The sequence below is a fragment of the Micromys minutus genome, assembly GCF_963924665.1.
Source record: "Micromys minutus genome assembly, chromosome: 10".
NCBI lineage: Eukaryota > Metazoa > Chordata > Mammalia > Rodentia > Muridae > Micromys > Micromys minutus.
In genome coordinates, this window is record NC_137979.1 from 14,724,032 (window position 1) to 14,748,248 (window position 24,217).

Consider the following 24,217-nt stretch of genomic DNA (forward strand, 5'->3'; position numbering starts at 1 on the left):
TTTTTGAGCTGGGTTCTCTCACTAAACTCAGATTGGCTGGCCGGCAAGCCTCTTGTTTCTGCCTGCCTTTCTTCACTGAAATTAATGATATACCTCAGTCTGTGGCTTTTTATGTGGATACTCAGGATCCTCCAGCTCCTCCTGATTGTTGTGGCAAGCCCTTTGCAGACCAAGCCCTTTCGTTACCCCCCTTTCTTTCTCTCTTTTCTTTTTTTGAGACACAGTATCCCAGGCTATTTCCAAACTCTGTAGGAGAGGATGGCCTTGAGCTTCTGACCATCCAGCTCCTATTTCTTTTTGAAGAATATTTTATTAATTTATTGCTAATTTTGTGTATATGAGTGTGCACCACGTGTGTGCCCGATACCTACAGAACACATCGGATCCCCTGGAACTGCAGTTTCAGAGGGCTGTGAGCCACCATGCAGAGCTGAGCCTTGAACCCTGATTCTCTGGGAAAGTAGTTAGGATTTAACCACTCAGCCATCGCTCCAGCACCTTGTCTTGGATTACGACAGGTGGCTTATGCTTTGCTGGGTATAGAAGTCAGCATTGTGTGCACGGTGAACAAGCACTCTATGACACTTTACCCCCACCTCCTGTTCTCTTCTTCTCTCTATCACCTCCTCCAGGTTCCAGCCAGGCCTACCCCACTGCGGTATGAGAGGGAGGCGAACCTTAACATCTCAGTCTCTACAGAAGTTTCAGCTGTAAGGAGCATCCTCCTCTCTCAGGATGACGTCTGCCTCCAGCCCCCCAGCTTTCAGGCTGGAGACGTCCGATGGAGATGAAGAAGGCGGTGCTGAGGTGAACAAAGGAAAGCAGGGGCCGCCCCCTATGGAGTCACCCTTCCAGGGCGAGGACCGGAATTTCTCCCCTCAGATCAAAGTGAATCTCAACTACCGAAAGGGACTGGTTCCCAGGTAAGGCAGCAGATGGAGGTGGGACAAGCTCCCAAGCACTCCAAGTCACTCAGTGGCCAATCCCTGCTCCAAAGTCCGACATCCTGCTCTCTAGGGTAACTTCTCCCAGAATGCTCTCCATTCTTGGCCTTCTGCCAGGACTCTGCTTTTGGTAGAGACGCTTTCATCCAGTACCAAGTATGCAACTGACAATCCAATCCCACTTCTTGATGTGCTTTTCTTTGCTTCCCTATTCCAAGGCCACGATTGCTGCCCTAGTAGCAGGGAGCAGGGTCTAAACGGCCACATTTTCCAAGCAGACAAAACACAGGGCTTTGGCAGAGCCCCTCATAGTCTGTGGCCACAGGGCCAACTGGATGAATGATGTTCATTGAGCTGGAACGGCGCAGACACATACCTGTGTGGTGTTGCAGGTATGAAGGCCGGCTTTACATGCACCATGACTGTACTTCTTCAAGCGTGAATGACCCCATTAGCTACCCTACATATCAGGGTCATCGGCTCTTATTGGGTCAGCTCACTCCACAGGGGATTTGCTTGTTTGTTTTATTGCTTGTTTGTTTTAAGACAAAAATCTTGCTATATAGCCTAGACTAACCTCCAATTTGGGGTGATCCTCCTGCTCTAGCCTCAGGAGTGGGTGGGATTACAGGTATGTGCTAGCATGCCTAACTTTTCACAGATGTTAAGCTGGGACTTGAGAGTCCCTATGTCATAAAGGAGCCTTCTCTTAAGTTGCCCTCTCTCCCTTCATATCTTTTATCTTTTTTTTCCCCATAGTTCCAGAGGGTCCAAAGTTAGGCAGGTCTTAGTTAATACTGACATGGCGTAGGAATGGGTTGCCTAGACTCATTTGGGGATATAGTGTGCTGTGTACCAGACCCAATATTTGGGCTAGAGTACTTTGTTTTATGGTATTTCCTTGGGCCCTTATAATAACCCTTGAACATTTCCATCCTTCAAAGAGGAAAATAGACTGAGAGAGGTTGGTTAAGTGACTTATGAGGGAGATAGCACTATCTCACTAGAAAACTGTCCTCCATCACAAGACAATGATACCAGATTGTGTCTGAGGAGCCACAGAGGCCTCTTCTGGACTCTGTGGGAAAATTTTTTCCCAGAAGTGTGGCTTCTCATGGTCAGCAGGATGATATTAGTGCTGGGTGAATGTGATAGAGAGTCTATCTCTGGGAAACTTCTTGCTTGCCTCTTTGAGGTTGAGATGGGGTTGAGATGGGTTCTGATACTAGGCAGCCCCCACAGTGGCTCAGGTTCTGCTCTGTGTGACTTGTGTGTCTAATGGAGAAAAGGAGGACTCACTACCTGTAGGTCTGGAGTGCAGATTAATAGTGCTGACTCCTTTCAACCAATGAATGGACGGTTTCTGAGAAGAGGGGTAAAAAGCTTTGCTCAGTCTTTTTACTGGTGCTGCAATGAACACTACGCACACTGGGCACACACTTTACTGCTGCGCTGAACACCTCCATCCTCCCCATGGCCGTTTCTATGTCGTCTTTGAGGTCGGTGACACATGCAGCCTCATAGGACCCTGTCCAGACCCACGCAGAAGTTCAAGGGCCACTGTAAGGGGTGAGAACTGAAACGACCCCTGTGGGATAGCCAGTCTTTGAAAGATGACATCCCTGACACTGGCAATTGCCTGGGATGATCAGAGCCACAGCATTGCAGCCGATTAAAGTCCCAGTGAGTTTCTTCTTCTCCACCAGGAGCTATGAGCTTTCGGAGCGTTAGGAGAGAGAAGCCCTTGAAAGAGTTCCTCTGTCACCCAAGGACATAGGGATAATGGACAGTGCTTCCATGCATGATGGGACTTCATGCAGGAGAGACTGTGGTCACTCTCCAACATGAGTCACAAAACACATTTTCCACAGCCAGCAGGATCCAAATCGGTTTGACCGTGACCGGCTCTTCAGTGTGGTCTCCCGGGGTGTCCCTGAGGAGCTGGCTGGACTGCTAGAGTATCTGCGCCGGACCAGCAAGTACCTCACTGACTCGGCATACACAGGTAGCCTTTGGTGTCCTTTGTGCTCAGAATCAGAGGGGCAGCTGTTCCCGGGGATGGAGAGAATAAGGCTCAGTGATTGAGAACACGCACTGACTGCTCTGCTGAAGGACCTGGATTAGATTCCCAGTACCCATGTGGAAGCTAACAACTATCTGTAAAATCAGCTCTAGGGGATCTGACCCCCCCCCTTCTAGCCTTCATGGGACTGCACACACTATAAAATAAAAATAAATTAAAAAATACAACAACCGGGGCGTGGTGTCACTCACCTTCAATTCCAGCATTCAGGAGGCAGAGGCAGGCAGATCTCTGTGAGTTTGAGGCCAGCTTGGCCTACAAAGTCAGTTCCAGGACCGGTAGGGTTGGAACACAGAGAAGCCCTGTCTCAGAAAAAAAGAAAGAAAGAAAGAAAGAAAGAAAGAAAAGAAAAAAAATGCCCTCTAGAAGATTCAAATGATAAAGAAATAGATAAAGCCAAGAAGAAAGAGCCTGTCATCCTGGGTTACTGGTAATGGCTTGGCATCTTTTCAGATTTACCCAAAAGATTAGATACATAAAGTGTTGCCACACTCAATAATTTATAATGTTACCTCCCTCTCTACTGGATACATCATACTTTTTTTGTTTATTTGATTGTTGAGATGGAGATCTCACTATGTAGCTCAGGCTAGCCTTGACTTGGTCTCCTGCCTTAGCCTCCTGAATGCTACAGACATGTGTTGCCACACCTAGGTTGGTGGCACCTTTACCTTGGTATAAAGTGGCTGCCATTCAATCCACCAGTGCCTTCATATGACCGCTCAGCTTGTAGTTTAGGACCTCAACTTGCTTTGTGCTTGGCTCTCTGTGAGCTAAGCAGTTTGTTTATGCTATTTTTGTGTTTATAATAACCCTAGAATATTTCCTTTTATCAAAAAGAAAAATAAGTTAAGAGAGGCTAAGTCACTTATTGAAGGAGTCAGAGCCATTAAGTGAAGGAGACACTTGGAAATTCTGCCTTGGATTTTATTTTATTTTTACTAAACAGGAGTCTCTCTCATGTAGCCCAGGCTGACCCCAGCTATGTAGCTGAGGATGACCTTGATTTTTCTGATCTTGCCTCCACTTTCCAAGTGCTGGGATTGCAAGCATGTGCTACCATAACTAGCTTTATGTGGTGCGGGAGACCAAACCCGATATCCTTAGCCCTGCCCTCGGTATTCATGTACAGATACTGAATTTTACAGGGTGGCGTGTGGTGGCACACGCCTTTAGTCCTAGCAGTTGGGAGGCAGAGCCAGGTGGGTCTTTAGGAGGTTGAGGCCAGCCAGAACTACAAAGCCAGACCCTGCATCAACAATACAACATCAATAACAAAAACACACACAGATAATGTTGCATTATATATTGAGTTATGCTTTAGAAACTTGGTGTTAAGGCAGAAATTATAGTCAAACCTGCTGGTGTTTTAATCCCTGTACGCCGGAGCCTTACTATCTTACAACAAAGTTGTGTTCCCACCAGTTGCATAGAGCAACCATATTTTCTCATACTCCCATGGGGTGCTACGGAGCCTGGGTTTGCTGTACAAACTGGCAGACGGGCCAGCCTTTCTTTGAGCGTTGCCGTTGACTTCGTCTCTCTCCTCACAGAAGGCTCCACTGGAAAGACATGCCTGATGAAGGCTGTGCTGAACCTTCAGGACGGGGTCAATGCCTGCATCCTGCCATTGCTGCAGATCGACAGGGATTCCGGCAACCCTCAGCCCCTGGTCAATGCCCAGTGCACGGACGAGTTCTACCGAGGCCACACTGCGCTGCATATTGCCATAGAGAAGAGGAGCCTGCGGTGCGTGAAGCTGCTGGTTGAGAACGGAGCGAATGTTCACATCCGAGCCTGTGGCCGCTTCTTCCAAAAGCACCAAGGAACTTGTTTCTATTTTGGTGAGGAAGCTTTTCTTAGCTGAGGCGCGGAGTGGGTAAAACTTTGTCCAAGGTCACATGGTTAGTGATTGGCAGAGCTGGAGCTTAACCCCAGTCTGCCTACTCCTAACCACCACACGGAATTAATTACAACTTGTTTAAAGAGATGATGCTTAATCCTCAATTAGCCGGGGAAGCTAAGCATGGACCAGACTGGGAGAGGATGGATTGGAGAGAACTGGATTGCGCTGACTCAGCAGTAGTAGAACATGCAGACGGCACATAGAAGGCCCTAGGTTCAACTTTTTCTTCTACGCTTTATTTATTTTTTTGTATATGAGTACACTGTTGCTAACGCACCAGAATGAGGGCATCAGATCCCCTAACAGATGGTTGTGAGTCACTGTGTGGTTGCTGGGAATTGAACTCAGGACCTCTGGAAGCACATCCAATGCTCTTAACTGCTGAGTCATCTCTCCAGCTCCCTCAGCTTTTTAAACTTATGTGTGTGTGTGTGATATATATAGATATATTAATACTTGTTCATCTGTGTGCCAGGGAGTGTGGAGGCCAGACATTGACTTAATACATTTTTATCTTTTTCTCCCATGCCCCCCTCTGTTCTTATTTTTGCTTTTTCAAGACACAGTCTTCTTAGTATAGCCCTGGCTGTCCTGGAACTTGCTTTGTAGTGCAGGCTGTCCCTGAACTCAGAGATCTGCCTGCCTTTAAAGGCATGTCCCACTATGTTCTGCTGTGGCCATAGCTTCACTAAATGAGCTATTTATTGCCTTATCCCCCTGGGTTTCTGCTTTTCACACCCCTCCCCAAATTCTCAATAAATAAATAAATAAATAAATGAAAACATTACCACCACCACGTTAAAAACAAGAGGCAAGACGAGGAGGGGAGATTGACTGGTTGACTGCCTCTTATTCTTCCTGATCTGCCTCAGGGAGACCTGGCCTTCTACCTGAGGAGCAGGAAGAGCAGTAGTGAAGTAGAGGCAGAGGTTCAAGCTGCCTGCCCTCTTGGTCCACAGGAGAGCTACCTCTTTCTCTGGCTGCATGCACCAAGCAATGGGATGTGGTGACCTACCTCTTGGAGAACCCGCACCAGCCTGCCAATCTGGAGGCTACCGATTCCCTGGGCAACACAGTCCTGCACGCTCTGGTAATGATTGCAGACAACTCACCTGAGAACAGTGCGCTGGTGACCCACATGTACGACGGGCTTCTCCAAGTGGGGGCCCGCCTCTGTCCCGGCGTGCAGCTTGAGGATATCTGCAACCACCAAGGCCTCACACCCCTGAAACTAGCTGCCAAGGAAGGCAAAATTGAGGTGAGTACTATCCCTATCCTGCCTGTCTTGGCTGCAGCGGGACTCAGGCAGACAATGCATATACAAGTACATGCACATAATGCATCCTGGTCCCTCTCACCCTGTCAATCACGCTGTCAGTCTCACCCCTTCATCCTCCTTTCTCACACTCAACTCTTTTTGCCTTATCTTGTTTGACTGAGCATAACCGGGGCCATCTGTGTGACCATAGGTTTCAAACTATCCACGGGGACCTGACAGACTCCCAGGTGGCGAATGTACTAGTAGACAGTAGTTTAGTAGGATGGCGTAGGGTCCTCTGAGTCCTTCCTAAACTATGGTTAGCTGTTGACAGGCTCAGTCTTGTGCAGGTCTGGGGCAGCAGAGCAGTGTAGGCTGTGAGGTCATGATTCCAACTGCTGTGCTATGCACACAAGACATCACTGTTCAGTCCTTTTCCTATCTTCTGGCTAACATTGTTTACAACCTCTTCTTCTGAAATGTTCCCTGCTCCTGGGATTGGGCAGTATAAACATTCTGTGGAGGGTGGGACACTCAATGGGCACTTAGTCTCACACCCTGAGCTGCTGCGAATCTCTGCATTTATTGGATTATGGATGGATAGAGAATTTGTTTACAGATCTAGATATAAATATTCACGAGGTAGACTAATACCGTGTTGCTTTGGATAAACAACTATAGTAAGTTTGTGTGGATAGGGCCTGAGAACTCTTCAGCCATGGGATTTTGACTGGGTTGACAATACCAAACACTGGAGTATTTTTAACGTCAAATGAATTCCTTTTGTTGTAGTTGCTATAAGGAGATACTTTTTTTAAAGGTTATTTTTATTTTATGTGTGTGAGTGTCTGTCTGTCTGTCTGTGCACTGGGAGAATACCTGGCGTCTACGGAGGCCAGAAAAGGGCAGTGAGTCCACGGAACGACAATTACAGATGACTGGAAGCTACCGTGTGGGTGCTGGGAACGGACCTGCGTCTGCTGCAGAATCAGCACGTGTTCTCAGACACTGAGTGATCTCTCCAGCCTCCGGGAGGCAGCAGAATTAGTTACTTCTCTGTTGCTGTGATAAAGCAGTGTGACTGGGCAACTTAGAGAGAGAAGGGTTTCTTCGGGCCTAGAGTTCCAGAGGGATAAGAGTCCATTACCAACAAGGCAAGGAAGCAGGCCAGCGGGCAAGCAACTTGAGAGCTCAACATACAAGGAGGGAACAGAATAAACTGAGAATGATACGTGGCTTTTAAAGCTCAAAGGCCACCTACAGTGATATACAGCCTCCAGAACGGCCACACCCCATAAACCTACCCAAACAGCACCAACAGTTGGTAGAACCAATTCCTTTTTTTAAAAAAAGATTTATTCATTTATTGTATATAAGTACACTGTCGCTGTCTTCAGATACACCAGAAGAGGCATCAGATCTCATTACAGATGGTTGTGAGCCACCATGTGGTTGATGGGATTTGAACTCAGGACCTCTGGAAGAGCAGTCAGTGCTCTTAACTGCTGAGCCATCTCTCCAGCCCAGGGATCAAATCTTTAAACACCTCCAGGGACATTTTCATTCACACTAACACAATAGTCTTTTTCTTATATATTGTCTAATTTGCTATGAGTCTTGCTATTAGATTTTTTGTTTGTTTGAGATAATGTTTTTCTGTGTAGCTCTGGCTATCCTAGAACTCACTTTGTAGACTAGGTTGGCTTCTAACTCAGAGATCCATGTGCCTCTGCCTCCCCAGTGCTGGTATCAAAGGTGTGGGCCACTGCTACAGGAATGGTTGTTTTGCAGATCTTGTCTACTGTGACTTTTCCCCCCTTTCATTGTAAGCTTAAAAAATATGATCACTTGGGAGACAGAGAGAGGTGGTTCTCTAAGAATTACAAGTCAGCTTGGTCAATATAGCAAGCTGCAGGCCAGCCAGAGCTACAAAGTAAGGTCTATCTCAAAAATAAAACAAAATAAAACAAAACAAAGAACAGCAATAATAACAAAGGGAAGAAAAAGAAAGAAAGAAAGAAAGAAAGAAAAAAAAGGGATAGTAGTGGGTTTTGTTTGTTTGTTTTCTGTTTTTAAAGATTTATTTATTTATTGTATGTGAGTACACTGTAGCTGTCTTTAGACACACCAGAAGAGGGCATCAGATCTCATTACAGATGGTTGTGAGCCATCATGTGGTTGTTGGGATTTGAACTCAGGACTGTTAACTGGAAGAGCAGTTGGGGCTCTTAACCGCTGAACCATCTCTCCAGCCCTTGTTTGTTTTTAATGTATAGAATTTAAATTTTCTGTATGTGTGTGGCTGGGCATGGTTGCCTATACTCTTAGCTACCTGAGAGGCTGAAGCAAGATGATCATTTAGACTCCTGAGTCAAGACCAACCTTGGCAATATAGCTAATCCCTGTGTGAGTAACTAAGACTAATGAAATTTTTATGTATACAGGTGTAATTCTTAAAATCCCAAAGTTTTCCTATTACTTAACACTTTCTGTAAGATTATATGACATATGTTATAATCATATGTTATATAATAAATACTGTCTTTTAAAATTTACTTATTTTTATATGTGTGGATATTTGCCTACAAAAATATATGTGCACCACATGCATGTCTGGTGCCCTTGGAGGCCAGAAGAGGGTGTAAGACCCCCTGAGACTGGATTTACAGTTGTGAGCTGCCATGTGGCTTGGTTTTTACAGAAGAGCAGCCAGTGCTCTGAACCACTGAGCCACCTCTCCAGCACCCATATTGTATCTTATATACCTGCTACATATGTGTACTAGATGCTCTTGCCGGAGCACATTTGTTGTCTAGAGGCCTGGCCGAGGCTGCAGAGAGGCTCAGTGGTTGAAAGCAACAGCTGCTCATCCAGAAGGACCAGAATTTGATTCCTGTGACATACGGTAGAATCACTCACAACAGTCTTTAACTCCAGTCTCAGGGGATCTGATACTCATGTTTTCCATGGGCACTGTACAAATGTGGTGCACAGAAAGACATTCAAGTAGGCGGAACACCCATACACACATTTAAAACAAGCAAGCAAGCAAACAAATCTCTAAAGGCATGGCCCTATGACCTGTGTAAGTTACTCCCCAGTCTGTACCCTCCTTGTCTTCATTTCTCTCGTATGAAATCAAACTTCTTAACCTGTTTTGGAGTAGGGATCCCATTCTGGGCCGCTAAACGTTCTGCCCCCTGACCACAGAGGTGCACATACATGCATAACTGCTGGTTTCTGACTTCGAATGACCTCAGCCCCCAGCTGGGATTTCTGTGCTATCTGAGGAACACAGGAAAGGAATCCATGGGGACAGAATGGCAGAAGAAAGGGTCAGCCTGCCTGTCAGGCTGAACCTATACAAACACTTGGTTGGCTATATGTCAGTGCTGAAACATGGTGGGATCTATGTGCTCTGCAGGGGCTCAGTGTTCCCTGGCCCCAACACAGAATTAGTGTAAGCAGTGTGACTAGCAGCTGAGCTTATGTGACTGCCCTTCAGATTTTCAGGCACATTCTACAGCGGGAATTCTCAGGACCCTACCAGCCCCTTTCCCGAAAGTTCACTGAGTGGTGCTACGGTCCTGTCCGAGTATCACTGTACGACCTGTCCTCTGTGGACAGCTGGGAAAAGAACTCAGTGCTGGAAATCATCGCCTTTCATTGCAAGAGCCCGGTGAGTCCTCGAGGTGTAGGTCTGCCTAGAGATTCTGGCTGTGGGCAAGCCCTCTGTCACTTCATATACCCTTGAGCAATGGAGGCACATGGGAGGCACCTTTTAGGGATCGTGATTCTGGGAACCTGTTCCCCGTTTGCTCTTCTCCATTTCCCTTGGTCCTCGCCCTGTATGGAGCGGCCATGAAGTGGATGCTTGTCTGTCCACCTGTGTCCTTCCTATACTGTGCTCCCTTCCCACCCCAGCACCGGCACCGCATGGTGGTTTTAGAGCCACTGAACAAGCTTCTGCAGGAGAAATGGGATCGGCTCATCCCAAGATTCTTCTTCAACTTCGCCTGTTACTTGGTCTACATGCTTATCTTCACCACAGTCGCCTACCACCAGCCTTCTCTGGAGCAGGCAAGAGCTGGGTGGGGCCATCCTGGGGGCACACCTGCTTGAAGCAACCCCAGAGTGAGCACCATCCTAGCAAAGGGAGCACTGAGTCTTAGGCAGCTTGAGGGGACATACCCAGAACTCTTCTGGAAACAGTCCTCTAGGGTAATGGGGACAGCAATGGGAGTGAATTCTTACTGAATGCTTGCCAGATGTGAGTTACTAGTCTAAGTGGTCAGCTTGTGTTAACTAATGACCACACTCACACCAGCCTTTGGGATGAAGGACTGCCACCCCGGGTTTACTACTGAGCTAGGGGAGAGACACAGAAAGATTAAGAATGTTATTTAGGGTAATAGAAACTCTCAGTGGTAGAGATGGCCTAAACCTAGGAAATCTGACCCCAACTCCAATACTAATATATGCTTCTAAGGGACTGGAATCAGGCCCGTTGCCCAGAGCCGTGCCCTCTCTGCTACTCAGAGTGGCCTCTCCATAGCGCAGGCTCAGAATCATTTCTCACCGGAGGCTCCTTGGCAGCTAGCTGTTGGGGATGGGAGCCGAACCTGTAGGTCTTAATGGAAGTGTTTGCCTCTTCAGCCAGCCATTCCCTCATCAAAAGCGACTTTTGGGGAATCCATGCTGCTGCTGGGCCACATTCTGATCCTGCTTGGGGGTATTTACCTGTTACTGGGCCAGGTAAGGGCTCTTTCCTATTCTACCTTATGTAGCTCCCAGTCAGCCGAGAAGCAAATCAGGACTGGGAGTTAACTACTCACCCTTCACTGCTGCAGAGACAGAGTCCTGGACCCAGCCACGCAGGAGTGGAGGCCTTACTTTCTGGGGCCCTGGCACACTTACTGCTATGATTTCTGAGGTACCTGTGTGACAGTAGATGGCTTCTGTGTTTGTGGCAGTGCAGGCTCTGTACTCATAGAAATCAAGCCTGAGGTCCCCACCCCTGATCCTTCAGCCGGCTGGACCATTCTTCACCTGGGGGACACAGAAAGCAATTAGTAGGTGGGGCTCAGTCTGAATCCCATAGTAAGACATCTCAGTCTGGCAGCAGACCTCCAGTAGGTAGGCTAGATGTCAGGATACAGGAACCTTCTTAGAGAGGGCAGAATGTGTCACCCAAGTCTGGCTGGCTACCCGGAAGGCCAGGGAGAGGTGAAGACAACGGGTCATTTCTCCCATTCTGCGTATAGTATGCAGGTATCGCTTCTGCGTTCAAGGGGATCAGGGGACCCCAGGATGTCCAAGTTGGCTTTGAATTCGTGAGTTCAAGTGATATTCCTGGATCAGCTTCCCAAGTAGCTGGGACTAGAGGTGTATTCACTGCACACTTCTTGGCTGTGTGTTTGGAAAGAGAATCAAAAGTTATCTCCACTTTTAGAAGGGTTCATGAGCGCCTGGCTCGCTCCTCATGGCTTGTTAGCTTACTTTTAAAAATAGAACCCAGGACCATCAGGGGTGGCCCCACCCACAATGGACTGGTCCCTCCCACAGTCACGAAGAAAATGCACTACAGGCTTGCCCACAGATTCATCTTACAGAGGCATTTTCTCCCTCTTCGCTGGCTTGTGTCAAGTTGACACAAAACTAACCAGTACAAGCTACATATTGAGAGGAGGTCAGGGGCTGGAAGGCTACAGTTTTAGCCCCTGAGGTAGTGTTAGCCAGGTTCCCATACCAGGAAGCAAGTGGGAGAGCTGGAATCCAGGTCACCGGTCACAGGGGGGCAACCTGGCTTCACTTAGAGCTGAAGGGCAGGACACACACACGCACCAACACCCTGACCCCACTCCTCCACAGCTGTGGTACTTTTGGCGGCGGCGCCTGTTCATCTGGATCTCATTCATGGACAGCTACTTTGAAATCCTCTTGTACGTGAGTCTTACTCCTTTCCTATAGTGTCTCTGAGGACTGAGGGAGGCAGTGTAGCAGAGCTCACCAAGCTGGTTGTAACTACTGATACACAGGGCCCCAAGTTGTTCTAGGGGGCAGGGATGGGAATGTATGCCAGACCTGAGAATCCTGGCTGCTGGCCAGCTTGGGCCCTTTCATGTTCCTATCCATGTAGAGCCTCATTCCATGGAGTGTCTCAAATATTAAAGACACTCTTTGGGTCAGGCATCATTATTCCAAATAGGAAGGCCAGAGAATAAATAAATGACTTGCCCAGGATGGAGGTTAGGCTGTGATTGGTCCAGCTCCTGACGTAGGGAGTCTATCTGATGTGGTGGAGGCAATCGGGGTGGTTGGCATCAACTCATCGGAGCTGGGGGGATACTGTCAAGAGCTGGAAGTTGATGCGGTTCTCGTCTCCATCCAGCCTTGTCCAGGCTCTGCTCACAGTGCTGTCTCAGGGGCTGCGCTTCACAGAGAACGAATGGTACCTACCTCTGCTAGTGTCGTCCCTAGTGCTGGGTTGGCTGAACCTGCTTTACTATACACGTGGCTTTCAGCACACAGGCATCTACAGTGTTATGATCCAGAAGGTGAGAAATGAGGGCGGACTAGGTACAGCCCAAGAAGGAAGGGCTGGACACACACACCTGACAGTCCCTTAGTGGTGACCTTAGAGTGGAGGAAGAAGATTCCCTTTTAGAGGGAGCAATAAAAGTGAAGGTATAGAGCCCAGGACAAGGGGCGGGGGGTTGCTCAAGACAGCCAGGGGACAAGGAGCAGCAAAGGCAAAGTATGGGGGAGGGAGAAGGCAGACAGAACTGGTGTCTGGGGTTTAAAAACATTCTTGTAAGGGCTGGAGAGATGACTCAGCAGTTAAGAGCACTGACTGCTCTTCCAGAGATCCTGAGTTCAATTTCCAGCAACCACATGGTGGCTCACAACCATCTGTAATAGAATCTGATGCCCTCTTCCGGTGTTTCTGAGGACAGCTACGGTGTACTCATATAAATAAAACAAAATCTTTTTAAAAAATTTTTTGTAAAATAGGGACTGGAGAGATAGCTCAGTGATTAGGATCAAAGTCAGGCCCTCATGCACGTGGGTAAGCGTTTTTACACACTGAGCTGGAGGTAGAGTTTGGAAAGGCTCCTTCTGCTCCAAATGACCCTTGTTTGTACACACAGTCTGCAGGAGAGGTTTGTGTGCAAGGGAATCCTAGTAACCGGGTCTGGGGCTGGAATGAGTGGGCCATTCACCCAGGCTTCCACTTGGACTTGTGTGTTCCAGGTCATCTTGCGAGATCTGCTCCGCTTCCTGCTGGTCTACCTAGTCTTCCTTTTTGGCTTCGCTGTAGGTAAAGACCTTTTAAAACGCTGAGTGTGCGCTCACATGTAGTGCTTGCATGTGTGTGTGTGTGTGTGTGTGTGTGTGTGTGTGTTAGTGTGAGTCTGTGAACTTTTGTGTATGCATGCAGAGAGGCCTGAGTGGGAGGCTGGGTGTCTTTGGCTATTGATCCCTATTTTATTGCCTTGAGACCATGTGTCTCTCACTGAACTGGAAGCTCACTGGTTTTTTTGATTAGCATGGTTGGTGAGTTCTAGGGATCTGCCTGTGTATATGAGTGTGTGTGTGTGTGAGTGTGTGTGTGTGTGTGTGTGTGTAGGTCAGAAGATAGCTTATGGGAGGTGGCTGTCTTCTACCATCAAGTGGAACTTGGGGACCAAATTCAGGTCATCAGATTTGGAAGCAAGCACCTATACTTGATAAGCCATCTTTGCCAGTCCTCTACTCAGTTTTCCCGAATGGGTGCTGGAGATTCAGACACAGGTCCTCATGCTTATAGCAGCTCCGCCCACCGTTACCCAGAGTCATCTTGATAGCCCCAAATACTCCTTTCTTGCCCCACCCATCCCACAGGCTGCCTGGTGGTCTCCCAGACTGAACCCCCCCCCTTTCTCATTTACCTTCAGCCTTAGTGAGCTTGAGCCGGGAGGCCCGAAGTCCCAAAGCCCCTGGAGATAACAATGCCACAGTGACAGAACAGCCCGTGCTGGGCCAGGAGGAGGAGCCAGTCCCATATGCGGGCATTCTGGATGCCTCACTAGAGCTGTTCAAGTTCACCATTGGTATGGGTGAGCTGGCTTTCCAGGAACAGCTGCGCTTTCGTGGGGTGGTGCTGCTGTTGCTGTTGGCCTACGTCCTTCTCACCTATGTCCTGCTGCTCAACATGCTTATCGCCCTCATGAGTGAGACTGTCAACAGCGTTGCCACTGACAGCTGGAGCATCTGGAAGTTGCAGGTACTGCTCCTGAGCAACCCCTCACCCTGGGGACCCCGCTGAGTCAGTCCACCCCAGTGGAAGCTGCTGATGGCTCAGCACCCAGTCTGACTCTGCCTGGCAGGACCAACTGCTGGCTGGTTGTAGCCAATAGGACCGTTACCATCCACTCCTTCATAAGGGTTGTCGTGAGGATCAGATAAGCTCAGGGGTATCCAGGAACAGTACCTGGAACATAGTAGGTGTTCATTTTGAGTCAGTTACCATGATCCCTTGGCATTATTAGAGAGTCTCACTATGTATCACCAACGAGCTTCCAACTCACAGCAATCCCACTGCCTCTGTTTTGTGAGTGCAGGGATTATAGATGTGAGTTACCATAGTTGAATATTAAGTGTGTCTTGAATGCTTATTACTGGTAGGGCTATGCACTACAAACTTAGCAGAGAACAAGAAAAAGGCCCCTTCTGAGATACACATGTGTATAGACTGGTATGGGAGAGGCAAGACAGCTTTCAGGGGTCTAATATGATACCCCTTCACCCCAGCACAGCGCATTAACGGTGTCTTTTCTCATATATATATAAAATTGATTTATTATACGTAAGTATATTGTAGCTATCTTCAGACACACCAGAAGAGGGCATCAGATCTAATTACAGATGGTTGTGGTTGCTGGGATTTGAACTCAGGACACCTTTGGAAGAGCAGTCAGTGCTCTTAATCACTGAGCCATCTCTCCAGCTCCCAACTGCGTGTTCCTTACTTGGCCAGAGAAAGAAAAGAAAGCTGTGTAGGTTTTGGCCAGGGAGAGCTTTGCTCTGGAGGTTAAACTCTGCTGCTAAGTTATTGTTCTTGGGGCCATTTCCACCTTATTTCTCAAGTGGGGTCTGGGATGTCCTGGTGTGTGTATGGGGGGAATGTGGAGGGGGGAGAGGTGCATATAAGTACAGGTCACTACTGAGCACCCCTTACATGTTGTCTTCACAAAAGCCATCAGAAGCGTTTTCCTCTTAGTTACTAGGGTTGAGGGTTGAGGGTGGGAAACTGAGATTCTGAGAGGATCGGAACCTCGTGCCCCACAGAAAAAAATATTGCGGCTGGCTCCCTGTTCATGTCTTTGGCATATATGTTGTAAAGTTCTGTGAGGGCACCTTCTTTTCCTCGCCCTGGGTCCTTCTCCCTTCAAGCAGGGTGCCAGGCTACTGTCTGATGTGTCCTTTGTCCCCAGAAAGCGATCTCTGTCTTGGAGATGGAGAATGGTTACTGGTGGTGTAGGAGGAAGAGGCATCGAGCAGGGAGGCTGCTGAAAGTTGGCACCAGGGGGGATGGTGTCCCTGATGAACGCTGGTGCTTCAGGTGAGCAGGTGGGCAGGGCACTGTGGGGTGGGGTTAAGGGGCGGGGGCTGGCTGACTCAGGAGAGCCTCATGCTCCTGAATGGCTGCAGGAGCCAGGTGTTGTAGGAGAGGCAAGGCTGAGGAAAACCGGTTTACTCCATCTGAGCTACTAAGGTCAGGGATGCTGAATCTAAGAAACACCCAGACCCCACTCCCTGACCCTGCTGCCACTGCCTATGTCTACCCTGCCACCCCAGTGGTATAAACTTAAGGCCCCCCTCCTGGTGGTTTCTGACTTCCCCTCTGGCCAGGGAGCCAGGACTCTGGGGTCATGCTGGCTACCCTCGTCCCTAGATCTTCCAGTCTGATCTCCATGGAAACCAAGCTTTTCAATGTTCAGAGAGGATGATGGATTTGCCATGATAGGGATTGGCCAGCAGACACCTTTATGGGCCGAAGCGGGGTTGGGGGGGAACCCCACTTTCCTCATTATCTGTACAGTTCACTGGGCAGATGGAGATGACCCCTTCCCCCTCCCCCATAGCCTGCTGGGCTGTTGCTAGCTCCCCTGAACATCAGAGCTGTTCTGTCACCCCCAGGGTGGAGGAAGTAAACTGGGCTGCATGGGAGAAGACGCTTCCCACCTTATCTGAGGATCCATCAGGGGCAGCAGGCATCACAGGTGAGTGGCCTTAGAGCTGGAGCCCTTGCCCTGGTTCTTGTAAGCATGTGCTGTGGGCTTCCTGCCTCTACCTTGCTGCCTTTACCAAAACCTCTCTCCCATTCCAGGGATGCTCTCCACAGCTCCCATGCACTTCTCCTCACTGTTCCCTTCTCTTTCTTGCCAAGGTTCTCATGTCAAATACCCCGACCCTCTCCCTAAGACCCTCCCCAGTTGCCTGTGATCTGTTCTGAGGAAGCTCTCCTAGCATCTGGATGCCCCTAAGCCTGCTGGTTTCCTGCCCCCTATCCTCACATCAAGGCTTTCTTTCTGCTTTCTCTATCCCTTCACAAAATGCCAGGAGAGTGAGTCATTTGAGTGCTCATCTGGTCCAGGTGGTTCCATACCCAAATCCTGTTTGAGCTAGCCACACTGGCTTGATTAGAAACAGCCTTGGGGCTGTCCTAGCAGGTAGCACGCATGCAGCTCCAACCTTTACACCAAGATGTGGGACCTCTGCTCATTGCTCCTGTCTGATGCTGATCCTTGGCCTCTCAGGCATCCCCTTACCCTTGCACCTCTACCTACAAGGTGTCTCAACATCTACCCTGACCTTCAGACAAAATTTTCTGCTTTAGGCCCTGTACCACTTCGTTCTGGGTAATGTAGCCAAGATCTACCTATACAGGGCCTATGCTACACAGTTCCAGAAGGGCCATCATCTTCACAGTCCCCACACTGTTGTCAAGGCCCAGAGCTGTTTGACTCATTCCTCAAGAGTTCTGTCAATATGGTAGCCATTCCGATTGCTGTACTCTTTGTTCTTTGCTTCCTTGGCACTTGGCTCTCCTCTTCCCAGGGTGTCCATATCCACTCCCAACCCCCCAAAAGGGTCACCTCTCTCCTCTGAGCTTCCTCACCTTCTCTGCCTGCTCTTCAGTGTGCCTCCAAAGTTCTGGTTTCGGACAGAGCCTGTCAGCTCTGTGGACCTTTGATTTTCTGTGGGGAGGCCCCTCTGTGGCCCATGGAAGGTTTCAGGAGATTCTTGGAGGAGGGAAGCAGGGAGGTGGGGCTCCAGGATTTGCTGTTATACCCACAACATGGTGGACTCTCAAGGTTGTGGCCCTCCTTTGTTTCCCTGACACCTCCTTCCAGGGGATGCACCAAGGGCAAAGTCACAGTGATCCTTGTTCTGTTTACAGGTTATAAGAAGAACCCAACCTCTAAACCTGGGAAGAACAGTGCCTCAGAGGAAGACCATCTGCCCCTTCAGGTCCTCCAGTCCCACTGATGGCCCAGATTTGGCAGCGGGCTGGCAGGGTAGCATAGGGAGTCTTTCTAGCCACACCAGAGGCTACTGAATTTTGGTGGAAATATAAATATTTTTTTGCATAACCAAGTCTTTTAGAAGTATTATTTTAAAAAGTTACTGGAACGTTGCATCTGGTAGTGTTCGCACATGGCTCTACAAGCCAACCTTGGTCAGGGGCTAGTCTGCTCAAAAATCCTCACCAGCCATACCATATTCTACACCTGTCCTCTTCCACAAGGCAAACGAAGCCACTGTCACATCTCTAGGATCACAGTCTCCTCCTGTAAGCTCTGGTCATTGCTTTCACCCACCTGGGCTTCAGCTTCCCACTTCTCCTTTCTACTCTTTGCAGGAAAGCTGGACCTTCTTGACATAAGACAAGCAAGCCCACCTCTGAACTCTTCAGGCCTGAGAGCAGTATCCTCAGCCTTGTGCTTTTTTTTTTTTTTTTGCCCATGAATTCCAGACCCACTCCACCCTGTATACCTTTTGCTTTCAGGGGAGGTTGATGAAAGGTTCTTAGTACTTTTTCTTAATTATTTATGAAGCCTGAAGGGCCTCATATTTGACTCTTTGACTTGCGTTTGCTAGATGATTCTGCAACTTGAAACTCCCAGAAGAAGGGGGAGCAAGGGAGAGCTGAACCTCTACTAAAGATTTAAGGCCAAGTGACTCAAGTTTGAAATTAGCTTTCAAACCAGGGATAAATCATCTTGGGCTATTTTTGGTCCCTTTGAAACCATTCATATCCCTTGCCCCCTGAGCTAATATCCTTGTGACTATGAAAACCTTACACTATTGTTCTTACCAGATCACTAGTTTCCACAAATCCAAAAGCTAAAAAACATCACTGGGTAGCACCTGAAACCTACAACAGAGTCCCCCTCTTTACTGTAACCTGCCAATTGAGGACCCCACCAAATGACTTTCCTTGTTCTGCAACCAGCCGGGCAGTGGTGGTGGTGGCACATGCCTGTAATCTCAGGCAGATCTCCGGGTTCAAGGCCAGCCTGGTCTACAGAGCAAGTTCCAGGACAGCCAGTGCTACACAGAGAGATGCTGTCTCAAAGACAGCATCAACAAAACAAACACAAAATGAAAAAACAAACAAACAAAACCCAATACACTTTGAGTCTGGATCATGGTATTTGGGGAAACATGAATGTTCCTAGCCACAGTCAAGCATATTTGACTCCAAAAGAGAGTATCTTATTCCCTTTAAGAATGTTTTGGCTTGGACTTTCCTTCCTCCATTAAAATCCCATTTATTCCTTTGCCCATCTAGGTTGAAGTCTCATGACTGTAAGGAAAAGATGACAGGGCACCAATGAAAGGAAAAGTCACAGGGCACCAATGTTGTGAAAGGATAACGATCCGAGTCACGGCACCAATGTTAGGGGAAGGATGAAGAGAGTGGGGGGCATATGGCCCATGGAGGTGTGGCGAGGCCTGAGGGCAAGGGAGATGCCTCTGAGGGGTCCATGTTGGAAATCTCTTCCCTGAGGGACCAGCCACACAACAGTATAGTACGGAATAGAGTTTATTCAGGTCATGGGAGAGTTAAGAGGGTGGTAGAGGCAGAGAGAGGGAGAAGTAGAGGAGTAGAGGCCGGCCATGAGCACGTGGGAGAGAGGGGGGAAGGGAAGGGAAGAGGGAGGCTGCAAGAGCACAAGGGCAGGAGAGGCCAAGAGAGAGAGAGGAGGGGTCAAGCAGCTCCTTTTATAGTGTCAGGTCACTGGGGCGGAGCATACCTGGCCACTGCTGGGTAATTGAGGGGTGGGGTATACCTGGCTGTTGCTAGGTAACTGAGGGGTGGGGTTTACAGAATCCCAACAATGACCACCTTTCTAGTAATTCAGTAATTTGCACAGAAAGTACAGGCAAGCGCTGGTGTGTTGCATATCATATGTTCTAGCACAACGGACTTTGCACTGAGGTTTTGAGGCAGCACTTCATTTTGTAGGCCAGGTTGGTCTTGAACTCACAAGAACTTTTTTTTTTAAAGATTTATTTATTTTATGTGAGTACACTGTTGCTTTCTTCAGACACACCAGAAGAGGGTATTGGATTCCATTACAGATGGCTGTGAGCCACTATGTGGTTGCTGGGAATTGAATTCAGGACCTCTGAAAGAGCAGCTAGTGCTCTCAAGAGCTGAGCCATCTCTCCAACCTCTACTCTAGTTTTTTGAGTGCTAGAATTACAGGCACATATATCCCAGGCTGACCTCATAGCTGAAGATGACCTTGAACTTCTGATTTGGCTGCTTCCACATACCCAGAGCTTGGGAGCTTGCCACAATGCCCCGTTTGAGGTGCTGGGGATGGAACTCGGAACTTCATGTTTGTTAGGAAAACACTGCATCCCTAACCCCTGAGAGAAACCCAAACAAGCTCATATACTGAAGGGACAGTATCAGCAGTTTTCTATTACCCATGAGGTAAGTCTAATGCAAGTCTCTCCAGTCAGAAGTGGAAAAGAGCAGGGGGCAAGGCAAATGGATCAAGAGCTCTTCGGGATTCTATACGTCTCCTAAGGAATGTGATGAAGGCCGTCTGCACTGGGGCCTTGAGAGGTTCCGTGGTTGTTAATAAACAGTAATGGGGTGCAGAACGGCCACAATCACTACACTTCGCATCCGCTACTGTTTCTTATTGTCTTTGGATGCGGTGTTAGCTCGATGAACCTATGTTTTACCCTCCATTCCCAGGTCGTGAGGATTAAACGAGTGCTTACTCAGCAAGCTCTCCACCACCCAGCTAGATTATACTGGTCCTTTTTTTTTTTTTAACTTAAAATTTAGAGACAGTGGCTCACTAAGTTGCCCAGGCTGGACTCAAATTCCTGCCTCAGGTTCCTAATCGATTACGACTAAAGGCCTGCACTGTCAGGTCTGATCACACGTTTGCAAACTACTCGCGTTTACAAAGGACTGAAAATTCACGAGAGATCACAAGGTCGGGAAACTAAAAGACAGCCGACTGCCGGTTTAAACCACCACGCAGGCGCATTGGAAGTCGCTGTGCTCTTCGCTACCCACAATTCCTGGGGCGGTGGAGACCATTCGCTCAACAGAACAGGGGAGTCCCGGGTAGAGAGGCGAGCCTGCTTAGGTGCGCAGGAAGTTCCCGTGAGCCTTTGCCACCCTACCTCCCTCGTGTGAGGAGTGGTCTATTCCGAGCCCTTAAGAGTAGGACGTTCACGGGTCCATCTTTCTCTGCGGCCATCATGGGGTCTCGTTCATCTTGCTCCCGGAGCTGGTACCTTCGCCATGGCCTGCAATCGGCGGGCCGCAGCGCTGCTGAGCCCTGGCCCGGCCTCCCAGTTCCCCCGTGGGCTCTACCCAGATCTAGGGGAGCCTGGTAAGTCTAGTACTGCATCGCGGGCGCCGCGCGTGGGCGGGAGTCGACTGCACTGATGAAACTAGAATAGGAAGTGCCGTCCGAAGCGACAACTGACGACATCCCTATTTAGCTGACCGCAGTCGTTCAAGCCTCGGCGACTCGGTGCTGAACATGAATGTTTGAGTTGTCTCTTGATTCTTATTTTTCCTAACCTTTCAGACAGGACGTTAACACCGTGGACTAGCAGCAGCATCTCACCTTGAGGTAAGAGTTATTGACGTGGCTTAAGTTGTGCAACTGGATAGTGCGTTCCAGGCACAGCCCCAAAACAAGGATTGCACTTGAGCTCATACTTTATGCAGAAGTACTCGTAGCTATGCTTCTCCTGGGGCTGGAGACGGCTCAGCTGTTACAAGCCATTTTGTATCATCAGATGGGGTCATATAGCCAAGAGGCTACGTCACTCTCTCCAGGGAACCCAACTTGTGGTCTAAGGGGACTTGCCCGCCCACGTGGACACATGCATGCTCTAAGATGGGCCTCGAGTTAATGGCTGAGAGTACCAGTTGGAGTGGGACGGGAAGGCTTGACTGCTGTGATGAGATGATTGGTAGGAAGTGCCGTCAGAGTCGATAACTGACGATAACGGCTCCTGGCTGACCGCAGTCAAGCCCACACCAGTGGCTGGTGTTCAGGATTAACTTGGTCTGGTCTTTAACAGCTGCTGTACTTCTATCTAGGTTGGGGATTTAAGAGTGGAAGATTGCCAGCAGCTGTGGCCTCCCATGAGGTAAGCGTTCAGTTTGGAATTTTAGTAGGCTCAGACCATGTGAGTTTTGCCTGTAGTGAATACTGGTTGTGGTTGACAGGGGTGGTTAAGGTAAGACGGAGTGCAGAACCAAGTGCTCTTAAGCTTTCTAGTCCAATTGCTTGGGTCTTAAGACTTATGTGGTCTTAATTGTAGTAACAGTTCTCTTTTAGCAGCTTGGAAATGCTCTCCTTGTAAGATCTAGGATATGCTAAGAACTGTAGGCCTCCTGGGAAGAGGCAGAGTTCAGATCAGCCTGGTCTACAATTGTGAGCCCCAGGGCTACAAAGAAACCCAAGAGAAAAGCCAGAAAAAGAAAACCCTAATTTTTTTGGGAGGCTGTCATTAGAAATAATGTCCTGTTTCTGCAATCTATCTTAGGGTGTTCCTTTCAAGTTCTGAGAACTGGCTGCAGGGACTGCAGATTGTGTTGGCGGCAGCAGAGGTGAGTTGGTCTATATAGTGATTGGCTGACATAACTCTGAAAAGATATCAATGATGATAACGCCTAAAATAGCTGGAATTACCGGCAGATTGGTAGTGGTGAGCCTACGGTTTCTGAAGATATCTTTAACTGTTCTGGATGCCATTGGTCTGTGTAGGAGTGATTCTGAAACTTAGTTCTCTTGCAGGTTACATTCCCAGAGGCGTCTTCAGCCATCACCCTGAAAGCAAAAATCCCGTGGATGTGTCTGCCAACTTTTATTCTGGACAGGCACATTTGGTAATCCTGCCTGTTACAGGATCTTTCTGCACCATTTAATAAATGTTATAAGATTGCCAATGTGTTGGGTGTATTCTTTAAGCTGTGTGCACAGTTAACCATCAAAGAGCACTCACTATACATAATAAAACAGTCCTTGGTACTGGTCCTTAAAGACATGTATTTGAAGAGTAAAGTTGAGTGTCAGGTGATAAGTAGTCCACTGTAAACTTCTGGTCAGTCTAGGCTGTTTTCACAACCTAAGACTTGGGCAAAGCATGAAGGCACCCACACTCAATTCCCGCCCTTGGCTGCATTTGTGCAGTACCGTGTAGGGATGCCATCTTGTCCAGGTCCTGTAAGCTGATTACCTGGCCTGTAAGGCTGTGCTTTCCCTGTAACTGAGTTCAGGTTTTAATTTGAACAGTTCTTGGGTTTGAGCAGTTGCTCATTGTTAGGGGCTAGGAGTATTTTCCCTCTTTGCTGACTAGGAGCCTTGGTAAATGAGATTTTGAAAATCTCACTTTGAAAAGTACAGGGCTTTAATGATGGGAGAGGCTCTAATGATGATGGGAGAAGGGCCAGAGACAGCTGGTTGAAAACACTGCAGATTGGTGGTAAGGGAGCTAGGTAGGCATGGTACTGCTCTTACCCTACACAATAAGGTTGCCCAGCTGAACTGGGTTTTCCATGTGGTATTTGAGGCAGGCCCTGGGAATGGGGAAGTATCTTGGAATAGGTGTAAATGTAAGTGGACCCAATGAACTTCTGGTCCAGATGCATTGGTCTAGAACAGCTGGAGAGATCAGAGTCCCTTGAGCAAGTGCTGGGAGTTGTGTTTGAGGACAGTTAGTACTCTGATCTCATCCTAATCAGTGCTCCGTAGGGCTGTCTGGAGGTTCTGGTAGGAGGGACCCCTAACCTGTCTTGAGCTGCCCAGGATTCCCCGGTTAGGACCACTGTTTCCATGTCATGTCTGGATCACAGTGTCCCTACTCTCATGGTTCCTGGCAGGTGTCAAAGGGCTCCCTGTAGGGTCCTGCTGACTCACACCTTCCCTGGCTTCCTCCCCAGTGCCTGACCCCTCACCCAGCTCTAGGATGGTTGGTAGGTGGCCCTGTTTTGGAGAGCGCTTCCTTAGGCTTAGCAGGAAGGGCTGGGGTAGTGAGAAGATGTCCACATTGTTGCCCAGGTCAATCCATGTGACATTGGGGAACTTGCTGGGGTCCTTCAGGGTGTCAGTGAGGTCCCTCAGCAGAGCCCGGGTCAGTCGGTTGCCATTGAGGGCTAGTGTGGTGAGACGAGGCAGGGTACTGAGCGCTGGCAGTAGCTGCAGGACCATGTCATCTGTCAGGCCTGTGAAGCCCAGCTCCACACTGTCCACCTGCTCTCCACAGCGCTGAAGATAGCTGGTCACCCGTTCCAGGTCCCGTGAAGTCAGTGGAATGCCTGACAGATCCACCATGTTGTCTGGAGGATTCCCAGATAAGAGGGCCTTAAGACTGAAAGAGAAGGAACAAGCAGGTTAAGCAAGCTGGGCAGGCCTTCGCTGGGAGGCAGTAGTGACTCACTACAGAACTGCATAATGACTTGAGATCTCAAATATTTCTTCTAT

At 48.6% G+C, this 24,217-nt stretch overlaps 2 protein-coding genes and 1 long non-coding RNA gene across 4 annotated transcripts in view; 2 read left to right on the forward strand and 1 right to left on the reverse strand.

Annotated features, from left to right (window-relative positions):
• Nucleotides 1-735: 735 nt before the first annotated feature.
• Nucleotides 736-17,768, forward strand: TRPV2 (transient receptor potential cation channel subfamily V member 2; the record flags this gene model as incomplete). 2 transcript variants are annotated; one of them, XM_080923105.1, is made up of 14 exons in its annotated part: nucleotides 736-923; nucleotides 2,816-2,949; nucleotides 4,581-4,871; nucleotides 5,893-6,191; nucleotides 9,697-9,870; nucleotides 10,116-10,271; nucleotides 10,848-10,946; nucleotides 12,063-12,133; nucleotides 12,583-12,748; nucleotides 13,446-13,512; nucleotides 14,129-14,457; nucleotides 15,668-15,795; nucleotides 16,374-16,456; nucleotides 17,638-17,768. In XM_080923105.1, 14 exons carry the CDS (start codon nucleotides 736-738, stop codon nucleotides 17,724-17,726), a joined length of 2,274 nt encoding a protein of 757 aa, XP_080779231.1. The 2 variants fall into 2 exon arrangements, with proteins under 2 accessions (XP_080779231.1, XP_080779232.1); XM_080923106.1 differs by lacking the exons at nucleotides 15,668-15,795; nucleotides 17,638-17,768 and having other exon boundaries at nucleotides 16,374-16,427.
• Nucleotides 17,769-20,970: 3,202 nt separating this feature from the next.
• Nucleotides 20,971-22,673, forward strand: LOC308425572. The gene is made up of 5 exons (XR_013975161.1): nucleotides 20,971-21,109; nucleotides 21,311-21,355; nucleotides 21,832-21,881; nucleotides 22,281-22,344; nucleotides 22,532-22,673. It is a non-coding gene; the product is annotated as an uncharacterized lncRNA (long non-coding RNA).
• A 214-nt stretch (nucleotides 22,674-22,887) lies between these two features.
• The window catches only part of LRRC75A (leucine rich repeat containing 75A), a gene marked incomplete at its 5' end in the record, with an annotated part of 43,446 nt that continues 42,116 nt past the window's right edge, over nucleotides 22,888-24,217 (reverse strand). The window contains one exon of the mRNA XM_080923759.1: nucleotides 22,888-24,104. Coding sequence (XP_080779885.1) covers nucleotides 23,573-24,104 — 532 coding nt within the window. The 3' untranslated portion in view covers nucleotides 22,888-23,572. The remainder of the gene's footprint in view (nucleotides 24,105-24,217) is intronic.